Raw genomic sequence first — 25,379 nt, forward strand, 5'->3', positions numbered from 1 at the left:
AACCTTTATCTGCGTGGGTTTCCTCTGGGTACTCCGGTTTCCTCACACAGTCCAAAAGCCATTCTGGCCATTGGCCATGCTAAATTCTCCCTCAATGTATCCTGACAGGCACCGGAGTGTGGCGACTAGGGGATTTTCACAGTAACTTCATTGCACTGTTAAGGTAAGTCTACTTGTGACACTAATAAATAAACTTTAAACTTTTGTAGGCAATAGAAAAGTTTTAGGCTGTCAGGAGATGGACCATTTATTGCAGAATACACAGCCTTTATCCAGCTTTGGCAGCCATAGTATTTGTGTGGTTGGTCCAGTTGACTTTTGGTCAATGATAATATTTGGTAGATTCAGTGATGGTAATATTATTGGTTGTCAAGGGGAAGAAGTTAGGTTCTCCCTTGTTCGGGTGGTCATTTCCTGACACCTGTTATAGTTTGAATGTTACTTGCTGCTTATCAGTCCAAGCCTAATGTTGCCCAGGTTATGCTGCACACAGGCAAGGACTGTTTCATTACACGGTGAAGAGCTAAAACCTTTGTGAATTACCTTGTGACTCTTTTTCTTCTATTGATGCTATACAAATTGCAAGTTGTTTTGTAAGAAAGCTTTATACAGCTATGTTTCATTTCACAGAAAAAATAAATTTGTGGCGGTAAAGGTGGCAAAGAGTGCAAGGGCATTTTCCGAGGCAGCGGAAGACGAGATCAAGTTTCTGAAATGTGTGAGTAATTTTGGACAGAAGAGCTAAACAAACAGAAAGATGGATGTGGCCGCAGATACCAATCCAGAGACTGGAGCACATTGCCTGTGCTATTGGAATCCTGCCTCATGGGTTATTAAACAGTGACCTTGTGTCCTCTCTCAGACATAAAAGATCCCATCACACTACTTGAAGAAGAGCAGGAGAATTCTTCCCAGTCAACACTTATCCCTCCGCCAATTTTACTAAAAGAGATTACCTGGCCAATATTTATTTGCAACTTTGTTTGGATTTTGCTGTGTGTAAATTGCTCTCTGTCTTTCTTTATTACAACAGTAGCTGCACAGCAAATGTACTCTGGTAAATGCGTTTTGGGGGTGTTCCAAAGAAACATGCCATTTAACCGCAAGGTCTTTGTCTTATGGCAGCATCTGTGGAGAGTTTATTATTTTTTAAAATTGTCACAAGTAGGTTTCCATCAACACTGCAATGAAGTTATTGTGAAAATCCCCCTAGTCGCCACACTCCTGCGCCTGTTCGGGTACTCTGAGGGAGAATTTTTCATGGCCAATGCACCTAACCAGCATATCTTTAGGACTGTGGGAGGAAACCGGAGCACCCGGAGGAAACCCAAGCAGACATGGAGAGAGCGGGCAGACTCTGCACAGGCAGTGACCCAAGCTGGGAATTGAACCTGGGTCCCTGGTGCTGTGGGAGAGAAACAGAATTAGTGTTTCAGGTTGACGGCAGAAGTTAGGGGTGTAACAATATTTAAACAGGTACGGAGACAAGCAAAGTGGGGGAAAACTAAAGGAGAGCATCTGTAACAGGCTGGAAAACGGGAGAGACTAAATGACGAACAGGATAATGGTGTAAGACGAAAGGGACTGTAAATGGGACAAGTATAGGAACAAAATATGGGTTTAGAGAACCTGTAAATGTTGTACTGATCCTCTCCCTGATATTACCAAAATCTGATGGAGTCTTTTATCCCTCATCTTGCAGGGATTACTAAAGCAGGACATTGAATTGCATTACCTGTAAAAATGTAACAATCCACTTCTGTCCCGGTTACTTCCAAACGAAAGTCCCTCCTCCAAACCCCATCAGGGAATTTGCAGCAATGAATGAAGGATGCAGTAACACCCTCCCAACACGGACTGCCAGAATTTCAAACAGTGAAATAATCATGAGAATCCTCTGGTTATCAGCAAATGATTTATACTTTCCCTCGCTTTCTATTTATTTTTTCAGGTGAGATGGAAAAACTCGAAGGACCCCGGCAAAGAGCGAATTGTTCAGCTACTGGATGATTTTATAATAGTTGGTTCGAATGGTATTCATATCCTTTCAATCTACTTTGAGGTGACATTGATTTTTATAAATATGGCATAGTATTTAATGGTGATTTGAAGTAGTTTGTATTTAATGATTGCTGCAGAGTATTTCCTGCCGGGGAGTATACCAGTTACCCATGCAGTGAGCTTCTGTGTCTCAGTTATGTCACAAGTTCTCAAGCTTAGCCGAGCTTTTCATTCAAACAGAGGGAGATATGAGAATTATCCCAGGCAGCTCTTGTGATCTTCTATGTCAAAGTTTATTGAGTGGCAGAATTCCGGGCACAGTCACGTGTTTATTTCTGGTTGAAAGGGACACATGTTTATGAGTGAGCTGAGAAGACTGCTTTGAACTGTTGCTTGGTCATACAGAACTCGAGTACGGCTGAGAAAAGAGACTAGCTGTCAAAACCTTTTACCTCACACTCATCAGGGCAAAATCGCCAGAATACCAAGGGTGAAATTTTCCCATTCTGCCCATCACGGGCAGGACACAGTCCATGCAAAGGTCCATTGACCTCGGGCGGGATTTTCCGGCCTCGGGCAAGTGCGGTCAGAACATCCCGCCCCAAATCTCTTAGGAAACAACAAATTTATGCTACATGAAAAAAGGGTGCTGAATTGTTGGCCTCTATTCCCTTTGAATCATAGAATCACTACAGTGCAGAAGGAGGCCATTCGGCCCATCGAGTCTGCACCGACCACAATCCCACCCAGGCCCTACCCCCACATATTTTACCCGCTAATCCCTCTAACCTACGCATCTCAGGACTCTAAGGGGCAATTTTTAACCTGGCCAATCAACCTAACCCGCACATCTTTGGACTGTGGGAGGAAACCGGAGCACCCGGAGGAAACCCACGCAGACACGAGGAGAATGTGCAAACTCCACACAGACAGTGACCCGAGCCGGGAATCGAACCCGGGACCATGGAGCTGTGAAGCAGCAGTGCTAACCACTGTGCTACCGTGCCGCCCCGTTAAGGTGTGTGATTACCTTAACGAGTGATTTCAGAATGATATCATTTGAGACTATCAGAACTTTAAGAATTAGCTCAGTGTCAAAGGTATTTACAAATGTAGGTTCCTTTTATGAATAGATTTTGGGGTGAAATTGAGAGTAAGGGTATTTACTTGTGCAATAACCTGTGTAGAATGGAAAGTGTTGTTTTCAGGCCTATATCGCAATTATTTAGTAATCTCTAGCTTTGGCAGTATCATAATAGTTCAACTGGTAATCTATGTGGTTTAAAAGGTTACAATTTCTCATCCATATCAGGGGTTTAAATTCATAAACTAAGCTAATACATACAACATAGAATCATAGAATCCCTACAGTACAAAAGGAGGCCATTCAGCCCATCGAGTCTGCACCGACCACAATCCCACCCAGGCCCTATTCCCGTAACCCTACATATTCACCCTGCTAATCCCCTAACACTAGGGTCAATTTAGCACGGCCAATGCACCTAACCCACAAATCTTTGGACTGTGCAAGGAAACCGGGGCACCCAGAGGAAAAACACGCAGACATGGGGTGAATGTACAAACTCCACACAGACAGTTACCCAAGGCCGGAACTGAACCCGGGTTCCTGGTGCTGTGAGGTAGCAGTGCTAACCACTGTGCCACCGTGCTGCCTGAAGGAGATGTTGACTGGAGGGCCTGTCTATTCAGATGGCTGTTATTGGAGAGCAGTATTTGGAAAGGAACATTGTGTATTCTGTTCTTTGTTCCCCTCCTGACTATTGTCAGCAAATGCAGATTAATTGATTGTGCGACTCATTGTGCTGTGCAAAACATCTCCAGTGTTTGGTTAGATAATAACAACTACCATACTTCAAAGCAATGCATTGTGGGTGAAATGTTCTGAAATGTTTCTGAGAAATGTGAAAAGGCACAGTGAGGCACTCCTGATTGGTCAGGAGTGGTTACATATTTCATAACAATCCTTCACTCTTTCTCCAGATGTGTGCTTGGTTATTGAGCTGCTTGGTGACCACCTTCACCACTGGATTCTCAGGTCAAAGCGACAGGGGCTCCCCATGACTTGTGTCAAAAAGATTATCCACCAGGTGAGATTGGTTGCTGCTCCGGGGAGACAAAGATTTCCTTTCTGCCTGTTTTTGGTCTTGAGATGATGAATACTCACAGAGCACCTGCCCCAACCCAGCAGCCTGATATTGGACCTTGGGAGTCTCATTAATGTTTTGGGGGCTGAGCAGCCTGAGTTGTCTCTACGGCCAGCCCACCAATGTTGAGAAGCTGAATAAACAAAGAACAAAGAACAGCACAGCACAGGAACAGGCCCTTCGGCCCTCCAAGCCTGCACCGATCACATTGTCCTATCTAGACCAACCGCTTATATCCCTCTATGCCCCATCTGTTCAAGCACCTATCCAGATAAGTCTTAAATGTTGCTAACGTATCTACCTCAACCACCTCACTTGGCAGTGCATTCCAGGCCCAGGATGTCTATGTTAGAAGCGTTCGCCATGGTAAATTTGTGTGGGGTTACAGGGATAGGGCAGAGGAGAGGGCCTGAGTTAGGTACTCTGTCAGAGAGTTGGTGCAGACTCGATGGGCCGAATGGCCTCCTTCTGCACTGTAGAGAATCTATGATCTGTAAAGACAATAGTGGGGGCTGAAAAATCTGGAGCAGAACAGGCCAAGCTCTTGCCCCACTTCTTACTATCCCCTGAGATGTCAGCCTATAGTTTCTGCGTCCAAGACCCAGAACAAGCTGGAATCCAACACACCCTGCCAACTGACACTTTGATAGTTTTTTATTTGCTTTCAAAATGTGGACAATGTGACATTTATTGTACATCCCAAGTTGCCCTTGTTTGGCCTGACAATAGTTATTTGAACTCTCAACTTTTAAATTGCCACTACAGTATCATAACGACTACATACTGTGCCCCCATCAGACTAATAATCAGTTTTAGGTTCTATAACATTGTCTGAAGCAGAGTGAGGTGTTTTCTTTGCGGTATCCTGGCCAATTTCCCTCCCTCAGAAACAGGCTAGCTGGTCATTCATATCATTCGCCATTGGTGGCACCTATCTCTGTGCAAATATTCGCCTCCATTTTCTCATAAAACAGTAGTACCACACTTCAAAAGTAACTTACTGATGAAGAAAAGTGTTTTGGTACAATCTGAGGATTTGGTAAGATAACAGATGATTGCAAATCCTTTCTTTTTCCTGAGAAAGATAGTGAGCTGGGAACAATGAGAGCGCCCCCCTCTCTTGGATAGAGCACTGTCGGTGACAGAGGGAGCCTGCAGTAAGAATAGTCAACGCTAGCAAAAACCAACTGCTCTGTTCTTTCACAGCTGACAACAGAAGAATCTGATTGACTGATCATCCAGTTCTGATTGGAGATGCACGTAAAGTATCTTGGCTGATTGGCTGCTCTCTGTTCACAGGTTCTGCAAGGTCTCAATTATCTACACACAAAATGTAACATCCTGCACACAGATATCAAACCCGAGAATATCCTTGTGTGTGTCAACCAACAGTACCTCAATCGATTGGCGACTTCTGTGCAGCAGGGAATGGCTGAAGAATTTCTGACACCATCCGGTAGTGACATCGAGGATATAGCATTCCAAAAAACACATCCTGTCTGGTTTTCCCAAAAGTACAACTAATTCAAAGTTCTCAAAAGCACAAAATACCTGATTTACTTTGCTCTTTATTTGTTTAGTCATTTTATTCATTCGTGGGACATGGGCGTCGCTGGCTGGCTGGCTGGCCAGCATTTATTCCCCAACCCTAGTTGCCCTTGAACTGTATGGCTTGCTAGACCATTTCAGAGTGCATTTGAGAGTCAACCACATTGCTGTGGCTCTGGAGTCACATGTAGGCCGGACCAGGTAAGGATGGCAGATTTCCTTCCCTAAAGGACATTAGTGACCCAGATGGGTATTTCCGACAATGGTTTCATGATCATCAGTAGATTCTTAATTCCAGATATTTTTTATTGAGTTAAAATTCCACCATCTGCCGTGGCAGAATTCGAACCCGGGGTCCCCAGAACATTAGCTGAGTTTCTGGATTAATAGTCAAGCGATAATACCACTAGGCCATCGCCTCCCCATAATGGACAGTTTTAAAAAATAAAACAAAACTACATTATACAGCCTGGCATTCTGAAAATAAAGAATCTATGGGTGGAATTTTACGAGAATGAGTCTAAGTGCCCGATTTTACCATCAAGTTGTGCCCGTTTTCGGGCGCAAAAACTTGGTAAAGTTGGGCGTGAGGCGATAGCGCAATCTGCGCCTGCCTCTGCACCCATTCCCCCTTTACCAATCACCGAAAATGGCGTGACATCAATTTAAATGTATTTGCATGCACTTAAACTGACTTAATGGACTGGGCGCCCAAACTTACCGGCACGTCCCCCTTTACCACTGCGTTCGACCGTCCTGATTCGGCGCGAAACAGACATGGTCCGCAAAGGTCCGATCTGGGCGCTCCAGCTTCTGAGGAGGTAAGTTCAGAGCTTCAAGAGGCTCTCTGACTCAGATCGGTGGTGGTGGTCAGGGGGTGGGGGGGGTCAGATCGCTTTCTGAGGGGGGGAGGGAGGTGGGTCAGATGACTCTCTGGTGGGGGGGAGGGAGGTGGGCTAGATGGCTCTCTGCTGGGGGGTGGGGCAGGTAGGTCCGCTGCCACTCTGCGTGCGATCAGTGGGGGGAAGGGGGGTCCACTGACGCTTTGCATGCGATTGGTGCGGGGAAAGGGGGAAGGGGAGCAGGGGGCTGCGATCGGTCTGGGTAGTGGGGGGGGGTGTGGGGATAAGGGGGAACGGTTATTTTGTGGGGGTGGGGCAATATCTGTGGGGGCCGGTGGGAAGGCATTAACGGGCCTGGGAGTGATGTGACAGAGGAGCGTTTTTCTATTTTATTTTACTGCGCATGTGCAGTTGAAGGCTCTGATCGGAGCTGCAGTGTTTCTGGCGCGATAAGACCCACCCACAAGCTTCTGCAGCGCAATTCGGAATCAGTGGTATTTTTTCAGGCAGGGTGCGTATGGGGGCGCCGGAGAACGGGTCTAAAAGTCGGATCTGAAACACTCCCAGATTCAGCAATTAGAATCAAAGTGGTAAAATCGGGCCCTAAGTATCCAGCTAGTGTGAAAATGGGAGAGTAGCAGATCCGTTTTTTGGGCGAGTTTTTACGCCCAATCTTGTGCAATATAGTGCATGAAAAAATGGGCTAGACTGTTTCTCGCTGCTAAAGGCAGTGGGCAGGGATTAATTCACCAGCCAGCAGCAGGGGGACCTTTGACCTCTGATGCTGCACGCGCGCAATTACAACAGCAGAGGCCTGACAGAGAGAGAGAGCAATGGCTACCGATGGCGAGATCCGCACTGCCCAGAAATGGAGTGCCCGCCACCCAGACCGATTGTGCGCCCCTTCCCCCCATCCATTGCAGATGCAGAGCAGCATCGGGACTCCCTCCCTCATCCACTGATCGCAGGCAGGGTGGCAGTGGGTCCCCTTTCCCTCCTCAATCGGGTCACCCTTTGAGGCCCAGCCCCAAGGCACCGCCCCATTGGCCCCACCCCTGGCACTGCCCACTGGGCAGTGCCAACGTGCCTGGTGGGCGTTGCTGAGGTGCCAGGCTGGCAGTGCCAAAGTGCCAGGCTGGCACCTCCACCTTGCCCTCGGCTTCCTTGGGGGGCCTCAATGGCCTCCGCTTCTATCGGTAAGGCCAACACGAGCAGGTGTTTTCCTCACCAGAGAGATGCTCTCCCAGAGAGGTCGCAAAGGCAAGAGAGCCTGGACGATTGAGCACCAGACTCGATAAAGACATGTAAATCAGTATTAAAATAAATTTAAATAATTTATTCAGCCTCTTGCCGGAAATCCAGTCCCATAAGATTGCGAGAGCTGAGAAATCCCATCAATGGGCAGGGCGAACCATAAAATTTCACCCTATAACTTTCACCCTCCAAACAAGTTGCTTAAAATACAGCCACGTATGGACTAGCATTCGTCAAACTCTGATCACCAAGCGCACAATAATAATGTTAAGAAACCCTCCAAATCTGAGCTGAAATTTCAAACATGCTTTAAGCTGATTTGGATTTTTGTCATTAATCTCAGAGGTACTCCAAGCAGAACAATCACTTTTGAACCCCATGAATCCGAAACATGCTGAAGAAGTAAGAGTAAAGATTGTGGATCTGGGAAGTGGCTGCTGGGCGGTGAGTTCCGTTCGGTCGTGGATGCAGCATTACCGAGATTGTTTTCTGTGCAAATGCTTGGTTTTATAGACTAGGAGGTGGGGGACTCGTCCTCTCTTAGAAATTAGTCTAGCACTGGATCAAAATTTTCCCCATCTCCCTCACTTCCCATCCCCCTAATGAGCCACATCAATCTCTTTTTCTGTCCCCCTCCTTCTTAAACAAAGCACTTTTGATTTGATTTGTTATTATCACATGTATTAGTATACAGTGAAAAGTATTGTTTCTTTCACGCTGTACAGACAAAGCATACCGTTCATAGAGAAGGAAAGGAGAGAGTGCAGAATGTAGTGTTACAGTCATAGCTAGGGTGTAGAGAAAGATCAGCTTAGTGCGAGGTAGGTCCATTTAAAAGTCTGATGACAGCAGGGAAGAAACTGTTCTTGAGCCGGTTGGTACGTGATCTCAGACTTTTGTATCTTTTTCCCGATGGAAGAAGGTGGAAGAGAGAATGTCCGGGGTGCTGGCTGCTTTGCCGAGGCAGGGGGAAGTGTAGACTGAGTCAATGGATGGGAGGCTGGTTTGCGTGATGTACTGGGCTACGCTCACGAGCTTTTGTAGTTTCTTGCGGTCTTAGATCATAGATTATAGAATCTACAGTGCAGAAGGAGGCCATTCAGCCCATCAAGTCTGCACCGACCACAATCTCACCTAGTTGCTATTCCCATAATCCCTCATTTTACCTTGCTAATCCCCCTGACACTAGGGTTAATTTAGCATGGCCAATCAACCTAACCCGCATATCTTTGGACTGTGGGAGGAAACCAGAGCACCCGAAGGAAACCCACGCAGACACGGGGAGGATGTGCAAACTCTGCACAGACAGTGACCCAAGGCCGGAATTGAAACCGGGTCCCTGGCGCTGTGAGGCAGCAGTGCTAACCACTGTGCCACTATGCTGCTCCATGCTGCTCTGTCTTGGACAGAGCCGGAGCCATACCAAGCTGTGATACAACCAGAAAGAATGCTTTCTCTACTGCTTTGCTTTAAGAGTGAAGCCCGTGCTTGAACAGAGTGGGGTTACGAGGATCCAAAGTCATTTTGCATCTCCTAGATAGCTATATTGGCTCAACCTGTAGCACGTTTGGGGAGGTTTCCTTTTCGGGGAATGGAGTATGAGCTTTATTTTGCATATCCATGCAATAGCTTGCCTGGAAGGACGGCATGGTGGCACAGTGGTTAACACTCCCGCCTCACAGCACCTGAGACCCAGGTTCAATTCCAGCCTGGGCTAAGTGTCTGTGTGGAGTTTGCACATTCTCCCCTTGTCTGTGTGGCTTTCTTCCTGTTTTCTCCCTCAGTCCAAAGATGTGCAAGTTAGGTGGATTGGCCACGGTAAATATGTGGGGTAACGGAGATGGCGGGGGGGGAGTCATTGCAGACTCGATGGGCCAAATGGCCTCTTTCTGCACTGCAGGGATTCTATGGTTCAATGGAATTTCTTCAAGGAGTGTTGCAGAGAGCTTCGCTATACATATATTCAGTACTTGACCTGATCCATAAGTGGATGATGATAAAGTATAATCAGATGTGGGTATCGATTATTCTATAAACCATCTGAACAGCTCACAGAATGCTGAAATCACTCTGAAGGTACAGCATTCATCATCCGACACTGAGTAGTAGAAATTATTTACGGTACAGAAAAGCCTGCTTGGTGCCAAATAAACAAGGTTTTGTGTAAGGTTGTAAATCATCCATCTCTCGTCTTTGTTCCAGTTTAAGCATGTTTCAGAAGAGATCCAGACCAGGCAGTACCGCGCACTGGAGACCATCCTTGGAACTGGCTATGGCTGTCCTGCTGACATCTGGAGCACGGCGTGTGTGGTAAGAGATATGGCAACGCTTCCAGCTTTACAATTTCTGTGACACGCCATTTGATGGTGCTTATCGCTGTGAAGGGTGGGTGAGATTCTGCAATATGAAAATATGGGCCAGTAATCTAAGGACGACACCTGTTATCTGAGGCCTGTTCTGTACCTAATGCGCTTGGCAAACTCTCAGTGTAGCATGTGAGCAGCCCTATATTCAGAGTGATTTTAATGCTCACTAAAGCCTTGCCATGTATTTGAATTAGATTCCTCCTCAGTAGGAGTGCCTGGGTCCTTAATCACATCCTACTTGGAATGTGTAGAATGTATTTACACATGAACCCTAGGATGTATGTTTGTGCTTTCAATTCCTGATGTCAGATGTGCCCTGAAGATGAGGTGCTGAGTGGGGGAAACTCTTCCTCACAACTTAAGGGTAAAGCCTCGGTTAAATGTGTAAATCCACCTGGCTGTGTTCACTGACCTACTGCTGCCAAGCTCAGAGGAGTGAGCCAAGGTTTCCCCTCAGAGGATTGCAGTTTGTCAACGTCTAATGAAAAGGGGAAATAAAGAAAATCAGGGGAAGGGGAACAACATTTAAAAACCCACCTTTACTCTTTAGATTTAATTTTCAATTATTTGAGGTAGTGAATGTCAAATTGATCAAATTCATTGCACTGCTACAGAGTGAGATGGCATAGTGAGCCTAATGTCAGCGGTGCCATGGAAACAGAGCCAAGAATTGGCAGTAAAGTAGGAAGCCTCTCGTACCCAGCACAATTCTCTGACTGAGGAAACGGCAACTGATCTGGCTGCTGCCACTGCTTCTTTGGAAGTGTGCTGCAGAGGTGTGCAAGATATAATTAGAGTAAGCAGAACAGAGCAGCAGAGAGAAGGTTCATTTGACTCATTCCTGGGATGTGTGGCTTATCTTAGGAAGAAAGATTGAGCAGGCTGGGCCTGTACCCATTGATGTTCAGAAGACTGAGAGGTGATTTTATTGAAACATGTCCGATGCTGAGGTGATTTGATACCAGGAGGATGTTTCCACTTGTGGGAGAGACTAGAACCGGGAGATGTAGTTTAAGAATAAGAGGTTTGCCATTTAAGACGGAGATGGGGAGAATATTTTCTTTCAGAGGGTTGTTAGTATGTCTTCCCCAGAAAGCAGTGGGGACTGGGTTATTGAATTGATTCACGGCAGAGTTAGACGGATTTTTATCAAACAAGAGAGTCAAGAGTTTTTTTGGGGGGTTGGGGGAGGTAAGACCACAACCCCCCCAGATCAGCCATGACCTTACTGAATGGCGGAGCAGGCTCAAAGGCTGAATAGCGCACTCTTGCTCCTATCGCCGATGTTCCTAAGAAGGCAGAATTTAATGAATGCGACAGGCTCTTGCCCGCTGGCTGGAGAACCACTGGGAACCCTGTGCCATGTCTTTCTGGGAGACTCTTGCAATTACAAGGCAATCAGGCACCTACCTGGACAGCACTGGGCCTCCCATGCAATTATGCCCTTAAAATGGTGGAAATCCAACCTCCCCACCCATAGCCCACAGCTGGCGGCCAATCAGAGGCTGACAGCTTTCCAGTGCCAGCAATGCCCCAGGGCCACTCAGGCCTGAGGAGCTGGCCATGGATCCCCAGACAGAGGTGACTTTGAGCAGGATGGGGGTCATGCGGGGAGACGGTCACTGGAAATGGGGGATGGAGGGGAGGTTCAGATGCAAGGATGGGGAGATGGCTTTCAGCCTGCACCCCTCTCCTCCAGCTTCCCAATGCCAAGGTCCCTGATTGGGCACAGAGTGACTTTGAATAAGGGTCACACTCAGCGCACTGGGATTAACTGGATGGCCTCCCCAGGTGGTGAGTTCCTCATCCGCCACTGGTTCAACGGCAGCAGCGATGTGATGATTAAGTGGCTAATTATGGGTCTCAATTGGCTTTGAAGTGGGAATGGCACCCTTCCCATCCGGAGTTTGATTGGGGGAGTCAGGAAGATGGCAGGTTCCCCTCTCCCCAGCCTCCTGCTTGATCACTCATCTCTGGAATGGGCATTACATTCCACCCATAGAATCATCTCTGCAAAGAAAGAGCCCAGTTAGCCTATTGAGTAGATGCAAGGTAAACTCACCCTCTCCATTATTGCCTCCCCTCTCTGCAGCTATTCCTTTAGGCAAGCCCAGCTTGGGTAAAGAATTTGCAGGGAGAATACTCCATGCTGGAGCAAATCTGTGAAGCTGCATACACTAAATTTTGGGAAACAGCAGAGAAGTCCACAAATTTGTAATGCCGATCCTCCAGCACGGTGTCATGAATATTTGTCCCATTAGGGGTGTCTATTATCTTTACTGTTTTACAATCTGTAACTTACTGAATGTGAAATTTTATTGGATTTCATTCCATTGTTAACATGAACAGGAAATGGCCTCTGTCTCTTTTCACACGTACAGGCCTTCGAACTGGCGACAGGTGAGTACCTGTTTGACCCTCGACCTGGAAAGACCTTCTCCCAAGATGAGGGTAAGGGAGCATCTTCTAACACATCAGATTCAACTGACAAAACTGCAATTTCACTTCTGTAAAATTGAAAGTGATGTTTACCAGAGCACGGCGTGCGATTGAAGATGACAGACCGATACCTTCACATTCTGCTGCTTAGCAACTCATAGACGCCACTTATTAATGTGTTCAAAATGGCATCTTAGCCAATCTTCCTCTTCATTCCTTATTCCACCTATGCTGGTAAAGGTTGAGTTGTGACTGGGTTACTGTATATATTTTGGAAGAGTAAAGGAAATTGGCTACCTTTTACAGTGCCATTGAAGTGTACAGGTCAGAAGAGGGTAATCAGTTCTCTCTCTCTCTCTCTCCATAGCCCTGCATCTTCTATCTATGCTCTTTTGCAAAGGTAAATTGTATAAGGCATTGGTGAGACCACACTTGGAGTATTGTGTTCAGTTTTGGTCACCTTCTCTGAGGAAGAATGTGGTGGCACTGGAGACGGTTCAGAAGACGTTCACTAGATTGATTGCAGGTTTGAAGGGGCTGTCGTATGAGGAGCAGTTGAATAGCTTGGGCTTGTACTCGCTGGAGTACAGAGGAAAGAGAGGGGATTTGATTGAGATGTATAAAATACTCAACGGGATTGATAAAGTAACTGTTAACCAAATGCTCCCCCTTCTAGAACAGCCTAGGACAAGAGGTCATAGTTGTAGAGTAAGAGGGGGAAGGTTCAAGACAGGGAGATAAGAAGAAGCTACTTCTCACAGAGGGTTGTGAATCTATGGAACTCACTACCCCAGAGTGCAGTGGATGCAGAATCAATCAATGGATTCAAAAAAGAGATAAATAAATATTTGATCAAAAGCGGGATAAAGGGCTATGGGGAAAAGGCAGGGAAGTGGAGTTAGGATGAGATGGAGATCAGCCATGATCATGTAGAATGACGGAGCGGGCTCAAAGAGCTGAATTGCCTACTCTCGCTCCTAATTCCTATGTTCCTAAATATTCATCATCATCTGTGGTGTTCCAACATATACACACACACCATCACTTGGTAAGGGAACTGGCTTGATGTGGTTCTTGACCATACCGTTCCAAAACAGAGCATTGAAATGGAGTCATACAGATACCCTGTCCAACATTTCTGCAAGATTAACTAGTAATTATTTGATTATAATTTATCTGATAGGGTTAATATGGAATGCATTTTCCTGTATAACACTAGGCACTGAACTTTCAATACAATTCTGTGAAACTATTTTGGCGTGATGCACATAGATATATATAACATGTATACGAAAAATGCCTTCTGCTGCTGTGCTGCTATAAATCAGACAGGAACATAGCTAAACATCTTGGATATCTCTGTATTTTCACATTAAATGTAATTCAGAGAGTTAACCAGAAAGGTTGGTGCTGAAAATTAATATATCGTCCATGAATTGGACTGGAGAAATGGCCAACAGTGTAGAGGGACCCTGTTTCTTAAACTGTGCATAACATGAACTGGGGAGTGTCTGATAGGGCTTTGGAAAGACAGGATTCTCCTTTCTTCCTGAGTTTTTAATGTGTTATTTTGAAATTGGGTACAAAATTAAGGAAGGTGATGACCTCGTGGCATTATCACTGGACTATTAATCCAGAAACTCAGCTAATGTTCTGGGGACCCGGATTCAAATCCCGTCACGGCAGATGGTGGAATTTGAATTCAATAAAGGAAAATATCTGGAATTAGGAATCTACTGATGATCATGAAACCATTGTCGAGCAGGGGTGAGTTAATTCATTTTTTGCTGTTTCTACCTGGTACTGGCAAGGTATCTAGAGGGGATGGGTGTGAAGGCAGTGCAATGTTCCTCTTGCACTATGTTCGAGGTGAGGGACGACGTCAGTGTCCCTGCTGATTATACCTGTGAGAAGTGCATCCATCTGCAGCTCCTCCAAAACCGTGTAAGGGAACTGGAGCTGGAGTTGGAGGAACTTAGGATCATTAGGGATGCAGAGATGGCCATAGACAGAAGCTTCAGGGATACAGTTACTCTGCGGAATGAAAATAGATGGGTGACGGTGAGAGGGGCTGGGAAGAAGCAGTCGGTGCAGGGATCCCCGGTGGTCGTTCCCCTTAGCAATAAGTATTCCGCTTTGGATACGGTTGAGGGGGACGACATACCAGTGGTGAGCCGCAGTGAGAGGATCTCCGGCACTGAGTCCGTCCCTGTGGCTCAGGAGGGTAAGGAGGAGAGCGGGAGGGCAATAGTTATTGGGGACTCGTTAGTTAGAGGGATAGATAGGAGGTTCTGTGGCAGCAAAAGAGACTCGAGGATGGTTTGTTGCCTACCGGATGCCAGGGTCCGTGACGTCTCGGACCGTGTTTTCCGGATTCTTAAGGGGGAGGGGAAACAGTCACAAGTCGTGGTACACATTGGTACCAACGACATAGGTAAGAGAAGGGACGGGGATTTAAAACAGGAATTTCGGGAGCTCGGCTGGAAGCTGAGAGCAAAGACAAAACATGTGGTCATCTCTGGTACGCTACCGGTGCCACGTGATAGCGAGTTGAGGAACAGGGAGAGAGTGCACTTAAACATGTGGTTGCAGGGATGGTGCAGGAGGGAGGGTTTCAGATACGTGGATAATTGGAACACGTTCTGGGGAAGGTGGGACCTCTACAAACAGGACGGGGTGCACCTGAACCAGAGGGGCACCAATATCCTGGGAGGGAAATTTGCTACGGCTCTTCAGGGGGATTTAAACTAATTTGTCAGGGGAGTGGGAAAAGGAGTTGTAGTCCAGAAGTCAGTGTTGAGGGTGGTGAGGTATTGGGGAAGGTATCAAGGTCAAGGGTGGGTACCGGTAGACAGGATGATGGGTTGAAGTGTGTCTACTTCAATGCAAGGAGCATCCGGAACAAGGTGGATTAACTTGGGGCGTGGATTGCTACTTGGGACTACGATGTTGTGGCCATTACGGAGACGTGGGTAGAACAAGGACAGGAATGGTTGTTGGACGTTCCGGGGTATAGATGTTTCAGTAAGTGTAGGGAAGCTGGTAAAAGAGGTGGAGGAGTAGCATTGTTAATCAAGGATAGTTTAACGGCTGCGGAAAAGCACTTTGAGGGGGATATGCACACTGAGGTAATATGGGCTGCAGTTAGAAACAGGAAAGGAGCGGTCACGTTGCTAGGAGTTTACTATAGGCCCCCAAATAGTAATAGAGATGTGGAGGAAGAAATTGCTAAGCAGATTATGGATACGTGTGGGGGTCACAGGGTAGTTGTCATGGGGGACTTTAACTTTCCAAATATTGATTGGAACCTTTGTAGGTCAAATAGCTTGGATGGGGCACTTTTTGTGCAGTGTGTGCAGGAGGGTTTCCTGACACAATATGTGGATAGGCCGACAAGGGGTGAGGCCACATTGGATTTGGTACTGGGAAATGAACCGGGCCAAGTGTTAGATTTGGTTGTGGGAGAGAACTTTGGAGATAGTGACCACAATTCGGTGTCTTTTGTTATTGCAATGGAGAGGGATAGGGCCGGACGGCAGGGCAAGGCTTACAATTGGGGGAGAGGTAATTATGATGCGATTAGGCAAGAATTAGGGGGCATAAGATGGGAACAGAAACTGTCAGGGAAAGGCACTGATGAAAAGTGGAACTTTTTCAAGGAACAAATACTGGGTGTCCTTGATAGGTATGTCCCTGTCAGGCAGGGAGGAAATGGCCGAGTGAGGGAACCGTGGTTCACAAAAGAGGTGGAATGTCTTGTGAAAAGGAAGAGGGAAGCTTATGTAGGGATGAGGAAACAAGGTTCAGATGGCTCGACTGAGGGTTACAAGTTAGCAAGGAACGAGCTGAAAAAGGGGCTGAGGAGAGCTAGGAGGGGACATGAGAAGTCCTTGGCGGGTCGGATCAAGGAAAACCCCAAGGCTTTTTACTCTTATGTGAGGAATAAAAGAATGACCAGGGTGAGGTTAGGGCCGGTCAAGGACAGTGGTGGGAACTTGTGTATGGAATCAGTAGAGATAGGCGAGGTGATGAATGAATACTTTTCTTCAGTGTTCACCAAGGAGAGGGGCCATGTTTTTCAGGAAGAGAAGGTGTTACAGGCTAATAGGCTGGAGGAAATAGATGTTCGGAGGGAGGATGTAATGGCAGTTTTGAATAAACTGAAGGTCGATAAGTCCCCTGGGCCTGATGAAATGTATCCTAGGATTCTTTGGGAGGCGAGGGATGAGATTGCAGAGCCTTTGGCTTTGATCTTTGGGTCCTCGCTGTCCACGGGGATGGTGCCAGAGGACTGGAGAGTGGCAAATGTTGTTCCTCTGTTTAAGAAAGGGAATAGAAATGACCCTGGTAATTATAGACCGGTTAGTCTGACTTCGGTGGTTGGTAAATTGATGGAAAAGGTCCTTAGGGATGGGATTTACGACCATTTAGAAAGATGCGGATTAATCCGGGATAGTCAGCACGGATTTGTGAAGGGCAAATCGTGCCTCACAAATTTGATAGAATTTTTTGAGGAGGTAACTAGGTGTGTTGATGAAGGTAGGGCGGTTGATGTCATATACATGGATTTTAGTAAGGCGTTTGATAAGGTCCCCCATGGTCGGCTTATGATGAAAGTAAGGAGGTGTGGGATAGAGGGAAAGTTGGCTGATTGGATAGGTAACTGGCTGTCTGATCGAAGACAGAGAGTGGTGGTGGATGGAAAATTTTCGGACTGGAGGCAGGTTGCTAGCGGAGTGCCGCAGGGATCGGTGCTTGGTCCTCTGCTCTTTGTGATTTTTATTAATGACTTAGAGGAGGGGGCTGAAGGGTGGATCAGTAAATTTGCTGATGACACCAAGATTGGTGGAGTAGTGGATGAGGTGGAGGGGTGTTGTAGGCTGCAAAGAGACATAGATAAGATGCAAAGCTGGGCTGAAAAATGGCAAATGGAGTTTAACCCTGATAAATGTGAGGTGATTCATTTTGGTAGGACTAATTTAAATGTGGATTACAGGGTCAAAGGTAGGGTTCTGAAGACTGTGGAGGAACAGAGAGATCTTGGGGTCCATATCCACAGATCTCTAAAGGTTGCCACTCAAGTGGATAGAGCTGTGAAGAAGGCATATAGTGTGTTAGCTTTTATTAACAGGGGGTTGGAGTTTAAGAGCCGTGGGGTTATGCTGCAACTGTACAGGACCTTGGTGAGACCCCATTTGGAATATTGCGTGCAGTTCTGGTCACCTCACTATAAGAAGGATGTGGAAGCGCTGGAAAGAGTGCAGAGGAGATTTACCAGGATGCTGCCTGGTTTGGAGTGTCGGTCTTATGAGGAAAGGTTGAGGGAGCTGGGGCTGTTCTCTCTGGAGCGGAGGAGATTGAGGGGAGACTTAATAGAGGTTTATAAAATGATGAAGGGGATAGATCGAGTGAACGTTCAAAGACTATTTCCTCGGGTGGATGGAGCTATTACGAGGGGGCATAACTATAGGGTTCATGGTGGGAGATATAGGAAGGATATCAGAGGTAGGTTCTTCACGCAGAGAGTGGTTGGGGTGTGGAATGGACTGCCTGCAGTGATAGTGGAGTCAGACACTTTAGGAACATTTAAGCGGTTATTGGATAGGCACATGGAGCACACCAAGATGGTAGGGAGTGGGATAGCTTGATCTTGGTTTCAGATGAAGGTCGGCACAACATCGTGGGCCGAAGGGCCTGTTCTGTGCTGTACTGTTCTATGTTCTATGTTCTATTGTCGATTGTCGGAAAAACTCATCTGGTTTACCAATGCCCTTTAGGGGAGGAAATCTGCCGTCCTTACCTGGTCCAGGCCTACATGTGACTCCAGAGCCACAGAAATGTGGTTGACTCTCAATTGTCCTCGGGCAACTAAAGTTAAAGTTTATTTATTAGTCACAAGTAAGGCTTACATTAACACTGTAATGAAGTTACTGTGAAATTTCCCTAGTCACCACACTACGGCGCTTGTTCGGGTCAATGCACCTAACCAGCACGTCTTTCAGAATGTGGGAGGAAACCAAGCACCTGGAGGAAACCCATGCAGACACGGGGAGAACACGCAGACTCCGCACAGACAGTGACCCAAGCTGGGGATCGAACCCAGGTCCCTGGCGCTGTGAAGCAGCAGTGCTAACCACTGTGCCACTAGGGATGGGCAATAAATGCTGGCCAGCCAGCGACGCCCATGTCCCACGAATGAATAAAAAAAATGTGGAAGAAGTCTAATTGCCAAGGCAGATATCACTTGCTTTGCTTTGCAGAAGATTTCACTAAAAATGAGATATCTATCATTTACCCACATTGAACTGAATTCGCAATAATAGGTTTATACCACAAGTGAGATGATTGACCCAGTTACACATGTTCCATAATTTATTCTGTTCCTTTGGGTCCAGCAGCATAAAGTGTGTCTCATTCTGACAGTTAGATGCCTATTTAGCCCGTTACTGGATAGATTTATTCATATGTGGATGACCCACTCCACAAATAATCCCAACTCACTGAGTCACAGAGACAAAATGCAGATTTGCTTCCAAGATTTCTGAGGTAATTTTCCCTGTATTCTCGATAATGCTTTCGCACGGAGATAATTCCCGTTGGGAGAGAGAAAAGGTCAAAGAAGGAATCAATTTGGCCCACTTTTTGAGGAACCTTTTAGCAGTCAGTAACGCAGCAGCAACGTCAGCAGAAATCTGAGATTAAGTGGCACCCGTGGTTTAGAAGGATTGTACTGAGGTACGGAAAGGGGGAAGGAAAGAAGTTCTTGAAAATTGACAGCTGAAGCGCAAAAATAGTTTGTGATATAAACAGAATAATTTAACATCAGGGGAGTAGTTTGTGTGCTCTTATCCTAGATTCCCGAGTAGCAGAGAGCATGAGAATGGGCGGTACGGTGGCACAGCGGTTAGCACTGCTGCCTCACAGCACCAGGGTCGCGGGTTCAATTCTGGTCTTGGGTCACTGTCTGTGTGGAGTTTGCACGTTCTCCCTGTGTCTGCATGGGTTTCCTCCGGGTGCTCCGGTTTCCTCCCACACTCCAAAGATGTGCGGCTTAGTTGATTGGCCATGTGATATTGCCCCTTAGTGTGAGGGAGATAAGCATGATAAAAACATGAGTTTACGGGGATAGGGCCTGGGTAGGATTGTTGTTGATGCAGGCTCAATGGACCGAATGGCCTCCTTCTGCACTGTAGCGATTCTATGTAGCTGAAGTTATAATACACATTCCAATTGCACCGCTTGGCTTTACTAGTGAGGTCCTGCACCTGGAATGGAGGCTCTCAAAATCATTTTCCAGATGTTTATTTTTAATAATAAGCAGCAAATCTGTGGGCTTGAATATCAAACACTTTGGTAAGCCGCAGGCAAATGGTTATTGTGTAAAAATGATCCACTTAACTGTGTAAGACTGTGCTCCAGTTGATTTGCTTTCACTCAAGCTTCCTGTGAAGGGGACTTTATTATCTCTCCACTCTCTATCTTATTGTGTATCTGTCTCCGTCTGACTTTCAAGTCCCCCTTATTTGATGCCTGTCACATTTTCTGCCAATGTTGTATCTGATGCGCAGTAAGAACAGAGAATGCTGGACTTACTCAGCAGGGCAGGCAGCATCTGTGGAGAGAGTAACAGAGTTAATGTTTCAGATTGATAATGGTTCATGAGAACGGGGCATTGATCTGAAATGTTAACTGTTTCATAGGTGCTGCTTGAGTATCTGCAAGCTTCAGGTTTCCATCAACCATAGCGTTTTGCGTTTGTATTTATGTGACTGTTTAGTTGCACCCATTGTAATGACTTCAACGAGGTCCAGGAGTTGGTCCTGCTGGAATATGAGCTCCCTAATTGAAGCCTCCTCGCCCATTGCCAGACACACCTTGGCAGGCCCTGTTGCTGGCAGGCAGCGGAGGTCCCCACTATGTGGGGGACCTGGGGTGGAAGGTGCTGCACGCAGCAGTACTGTACAATCGTAGGTTATACCGGTTCACGAGCTCCCAAGCGTGCCCTTTTTGCAACCTTGTGGAGTCCGTGGGCCACGTCTACATTACGTGTTATAGGCTGCACAACCTTTTCAGTTTCCTGAAAAACATTTCATTGATGCTTTGTTTGCACTTCAGCCCCACGCTCCTGATCTACGGGCACCCGATGCGGAAGGGGCAGGGAAGGAGGAGGACCTCCTCGTGAACCTGCTCCTGGGCCTGGCAAAACGTGCCATCTACAGGTCCAGGCAGCGGGCGATCGAGGGGGTCATCCAACCTGACTGTCTGTCCCTCTACCGCGGCTATATTCACAGCCGGGTGTCCCTGGAGAGGACACAGTTGATGCCTTCCATGCCCGCTGGGCACCGCAGGTACTGGGGTGTATTATTGACCCCTTTAATCACATTTTAATTTGATGTTTTAATTTCCTTTCCGCTTTGTCTTTTGTTTCGGGCGGTTTCCCTCCTTTTAAGGAGATGCCCTTTCTGAGTTGTTCCTGATTTAAATTTATTTCATTTATTTGGTTGGACAACAAAAGATGTCCCTAATTGAAGTCTGTTAAAGCTGTCCAATCAAGGAGCTCTACAAAGACATATGGAGTGCCAGGTCACCGGCACTTGGGGGTGAAAACTCTACTGGGAAGTACCTGCCTGAATATTGTAAAATTGTAAATAAATAAATGTGTTTTGCTGAAGGGACACTGGCCTCTCAGAAGTTATTTCAGCTATCTCTTCCGATTGTTCAGTCCTTATTTGTTGCTCGCTCTGCTGCTGTCTGTGTCTCTCTAGATGTTTGTTGTTTTTTGTCTGTTTCTCACATTGCTCCGTTTTTTCTGTCAGTCTGTTTGTCACAGCAGCTCATTATTTCTCTATCACCTGGCCTACCTGTGACGATGTGGAGATGCCAGCGTTGGACTGGGGTAAACACAGTAAGAAGTCTCACAACACCAGGTTAAAGTCCAACAGGTTTATTTGGTAACACAAGCCACTAGCTTTCGGAGCGCAGCGCTTGTGCTACCAAATAAACCTGTTGGACTTTTACCTGGTGTTGTGAGACTTTTACCTGTGACTCCAGAGCCACAGCAATGTGATAGACTCTCAAATACCCCCAGACAACTAAAGATGGCCAATAAATGCTCTTCTATATAAATAGATAGTTGTTTCTCTTTGCCTTTCTTTAAGTTGTGTTACGGAGTCCAGGGTTGACATTACAAGAAAAAGCATGCTTCTACAGGAGACCCAAGTATCAGGTCTTATTATTTTTGCGTAAAAGATTAGAAATTCTGCAACAAATGAATGGTTAGAGTGATTTTATGCTACTTTTTAACAGAATTTTATTAGACTTGACTTGTAATTTATACCTACAATAAAATATTTACTCACCATCTATTCTTTCCCCACTGTTCTATTCCATAACAGACCACATTGCACATATTATTGAGCTGCTTGGGAGAATCCCATTGAAATGCGCACTGTCCGGAAAGTACTCCAAAGATTTTTTCAACCTAAAAGGTGCAGTATCATATAAATCCTAAACTGTATTAAAAACAAGATATTAGCTGTGGAACCAGTACCAGAACCTAAAAACTTCCTTATCTTTGAATCCCTACAGTGCATAAGGAGGCAATTCAGCCCATCGAGTCTGCACCGACTCTCCGACAGAGCATCTTACCCAGGTCCACCCCCTGCCGTATCCCCAAAACCCCACACTCTTATCCCGCTAATAAGAACATAAGAAATTGGAGCAGGAGTAGGCCATCTAGCCCCTTGAGCCTGCTCCGCCATTCAATAAGATCATGGCTGATCTGATAGTGCTTTAGTTCCACTTACCCGCCCGCTCCCCATAACCCTTAATTCCCTTATTGATCAGAAATCTATCTACCTGTGACTTAAACATATTTAACGAGGTAGCCTCCACTGCTTCAATGGGCAGAGAATTCCAGATATTCACTACCCTCTGAGAGAAGAAGTTCCTCCTCAACTCTGTCCTAAACTGACTCCCCTTTATTTTGAGGCTGTGTCCTCTAGTTGCACACTAACTTGTCCCCTAACTTGCACACCTTGGGACATTAAGGGTCAATTTAGCATGGCCAAGCTCCCTAAACTGCACACTTTTGGACTGTGATCAGTGTACTGTTTAGTGTACCTAATGATTCATTGTCGTAGAGTTACTGGGGATTGGGAATTCATCATGTGATAAACGTCACATGATTCCATTTATCCAGATGTATCAAGAGTTTATTTTTAAGTAATATTGAGTAGTAACAGAAAGACGGTTACTGTTTACCTACTGATAAACGCACAAGATTGGAGCCAAAACTGCAAATCAGATTAACTTTCATCCGACTTCTGTCCTCAGGTGAGCTCCGTCATATCAAGACAATAAGACCCTGGGGATTGTACGATGTACTTGTGGAGAAATATGAGTTCCCGTTGGCAGCGGCAGCTACATTTACCGACTTTCTTCATCGGATGCTCAGGTTCACACCTGAGCAACGAGCAACTGCAGCAGAATGCCTCCAACACCCATGGCTGAACATTTAAGTCCCTGAAGACTGATTCAGATAGTTTTCCATTGTTCTCTACCATGGAGGTATAACTTCCTAGTGAATCATGGAAGTTGCAGGATAGTTAAGGATCTCCAGCATTTGGTTTTGTACACCTGCGGTCAAGTAAATACAATTTTCAAGATGAAATGTAAATAATGAAAGAAACTTGCAGGGTTTTTAAAAAAAGTTTTTATTTATTATTGCCACAAGTAGGCTCACATTAACACTGCAATGAAGTTACTGTGAAAATCCCCTAGTCACCACACTCCGGCGCCTGTTCGGGTACACTGAGGGAAAATTTAGTACGGCTAATGAACGTCTTTCGGACTGTGGGAAGAAACCAGAGCATCCGCGGGAAATCCACGCAGACTCAACACAGACAGTGACCCAAGCCAGGAATCGAACCTGGATCTCTAGTGCTGTTTGTTTGAATCATAGAATCCCTACAGTGCAGAAGGAGGCCATTTGGCCCATCAAGTCTGCACCGACCATAATCTCAGCCAGGCCCTATTCCCGTAACCCTACATATTTACCCTGCTAATCCCCTGACACTGGGGTCGATTTAGCATGGCCAATCAACCTAACCTGCACATCTTTGGACTGTGGGAGGAAACCGGAGCACCCGGAGGAAACCCAGGCAGACACGGGGAGAATGTGCAGACTCCACACAGACAATGACTCAAGCCGGGAATCGAACCTGGGTTCCCGGCACTTTGAGGCAGCTGTGCTAACCACTGTGCCGCCGTGCCGCCATGTGGTATGTGCATTGGGGTGATGTCTCACCCAAGGATTTGTTGTATTGACTATTCCGTTCATTCATTGCATTAGAGACAATAAAGATTTTGCTATACACTTAACACCATCCAGCTGTGAAAAGACATAAGAAAGAAGCCTGGTGTAGTGTTTAACATCTGCACAGTGGAGAAGAATCTGAAAAGTAGCTTGGATGCTGGAAGTCTGAAATAAAAACAGAAAAGGCTGGAAAAACTCAGCAGGTCTGGCAGCAACTCTCCCTCCCCCACAGGGCATCTGTCACTTGTTCTTCTGCTCCCACTGAGTACTGACCTTTGTTGGGCGGTCACGGTGGTACAGTGGTGAGCACTGCTGCCTCACAGCGCCAGGGACCCGGGTTCAATTCCGGCCTCGAGTCACTTTCTGGGTGGAGTTTGCATGTTCTCCCCATGTCTGCGTGGGTCTCCTCTGGGTGCTCTGGTTTCCTCCTACACTCCAAAGATGTGCGGGTTAGGTGAATTGGCCATGCTAAATTGCCCCTTAGTGTCAGGGGGATTAGCTGGGTGAAGGTGTGGGGTTATGAGGATAGAGCCTGGGTGGGATTGTTGTCGGTGCAGGCTTGATGGGCCAAATGGCCTCCTTCTGCACTGTAGGGATTCTATGATTCTATTAACATATTCTGCCACCTCACTTTTATGCCATTATCAATACCTTCTTCAGTCCCACCATTAACACCTCGTTTGTCTTGTGTCCATGATACCTTTGTCGATCTCCCCTTAGCTCTGACCTATACCTGACCTTCTATTGTGCTCCACCTCCTCCACCCGCCTCGCCAACTATATTATAATCCAGCACATCTCTTCAGCTCTGAGGAAGAGTCCCATATGGACTCGAAACGTTAACTCTGTTTCTCTCTCCACAGACGCTGCCAGACCTGCTGAGTTTATTCAATTTTTATTACAGAAAGTCTAACTTGGTTTTGATGGGAAAGATATAAAGAGTACCTCTTTGGAATTCTATTTCACTGTGATTTGGCTGATTATGAATTCTGACCAACTGGATGTGATAATTTTAGTTCTCGACACTGCAGGCTGCTACTGTGTTTGAGTATCTTTCTGATCTGCTGCTTTTTCTCATGTGGGTATGCACCATAGTTGTGATTCATGCTGTTTGTGCAAGCTCAGAGGACTCATTCCTTCCAACTGTAAAAAGAATTTGTCAAAACTTTTTAATTGAATGTGGATTCTTGTTCCGCAAGAATGTCCATATGCTGCATCCTCCTCCCACAGATCATTTAATAATTCATTCAAGAACAGAAACACAAAATAAATGCATGACTCATAGAACAGCAATTCGGATTCCGTCCTGCAAAGTGACCAATGAGGTGCGGATGTTAAAGGAAGAAGCTGGGGAAGGTCAGGGATAGGTCGGAGCTAAGGAGAGATCGACACAGATGTCGTGGACACAAGAGTAAGGCGGAGAGTTACAAACAAGACATGGAGTCACA

General features: G+C 46.2%; 1 protein-coding gene across 1 annotated transcript in view; it reads left to right on the top strand.

Moving 5' to 3' along the window:
• Positions 1-23,135, top strand: part of LOC144491882 (SRSF protein kinase 3) — a 40,663-nt gene extending 17,528 nt beyond the window's left edge. Inside the window, exons 4-12 of the mRNA XM_078210172.1 lie at positions 631-718; positions 1,952-2,039; positions 4,003-4,109; positions 5,466-5,622; positions 8,154-8,254; positions 10,013-10,120; positions 12,558-12,627; positions 22,011-22,103; positions 22,951-23,135. Of these exons, the coding sequence (XP_078066298.1) occupies positions 631-718; positions 1,952-2,039; positions 4,003-4,109; positions 5,466-5,622; positions 8,154-8,254; positions 10,013-10,120; positions 12,558-12,627; positions 22,011-22,103; positions 22,951-23,135 (997 nt within the window). The remainder of the gene's footprint in view (positions 1-630; positions 719-1,951; positions 2,040-4,002; positions 4,110-5,465; positions 5,623-8,153; positions 8,255-10,012; positions 10,121-12,557; positions 12,628-22,010; positions 22,104-22,950) is intronic.
• The last annotated feature ends 2,244 nt before the right edge of the window (positions 23,136-25,379 follow it).

Source organism: Mustelus asterias, chromosome 3 (assembly GCF_964213995.1).
Source record: "Mustelus asterias chromosome 3, sMusAst1.hap1.1, whole genome shotgun sequence".
In the NCBI taxonomy this organism is placed as follows: Eukaryota; Metazoa; Chordata; class Chondrichthyes; order Carcharhiniformes; family Triakidae; genus Mustelus; species Mustelus asterias.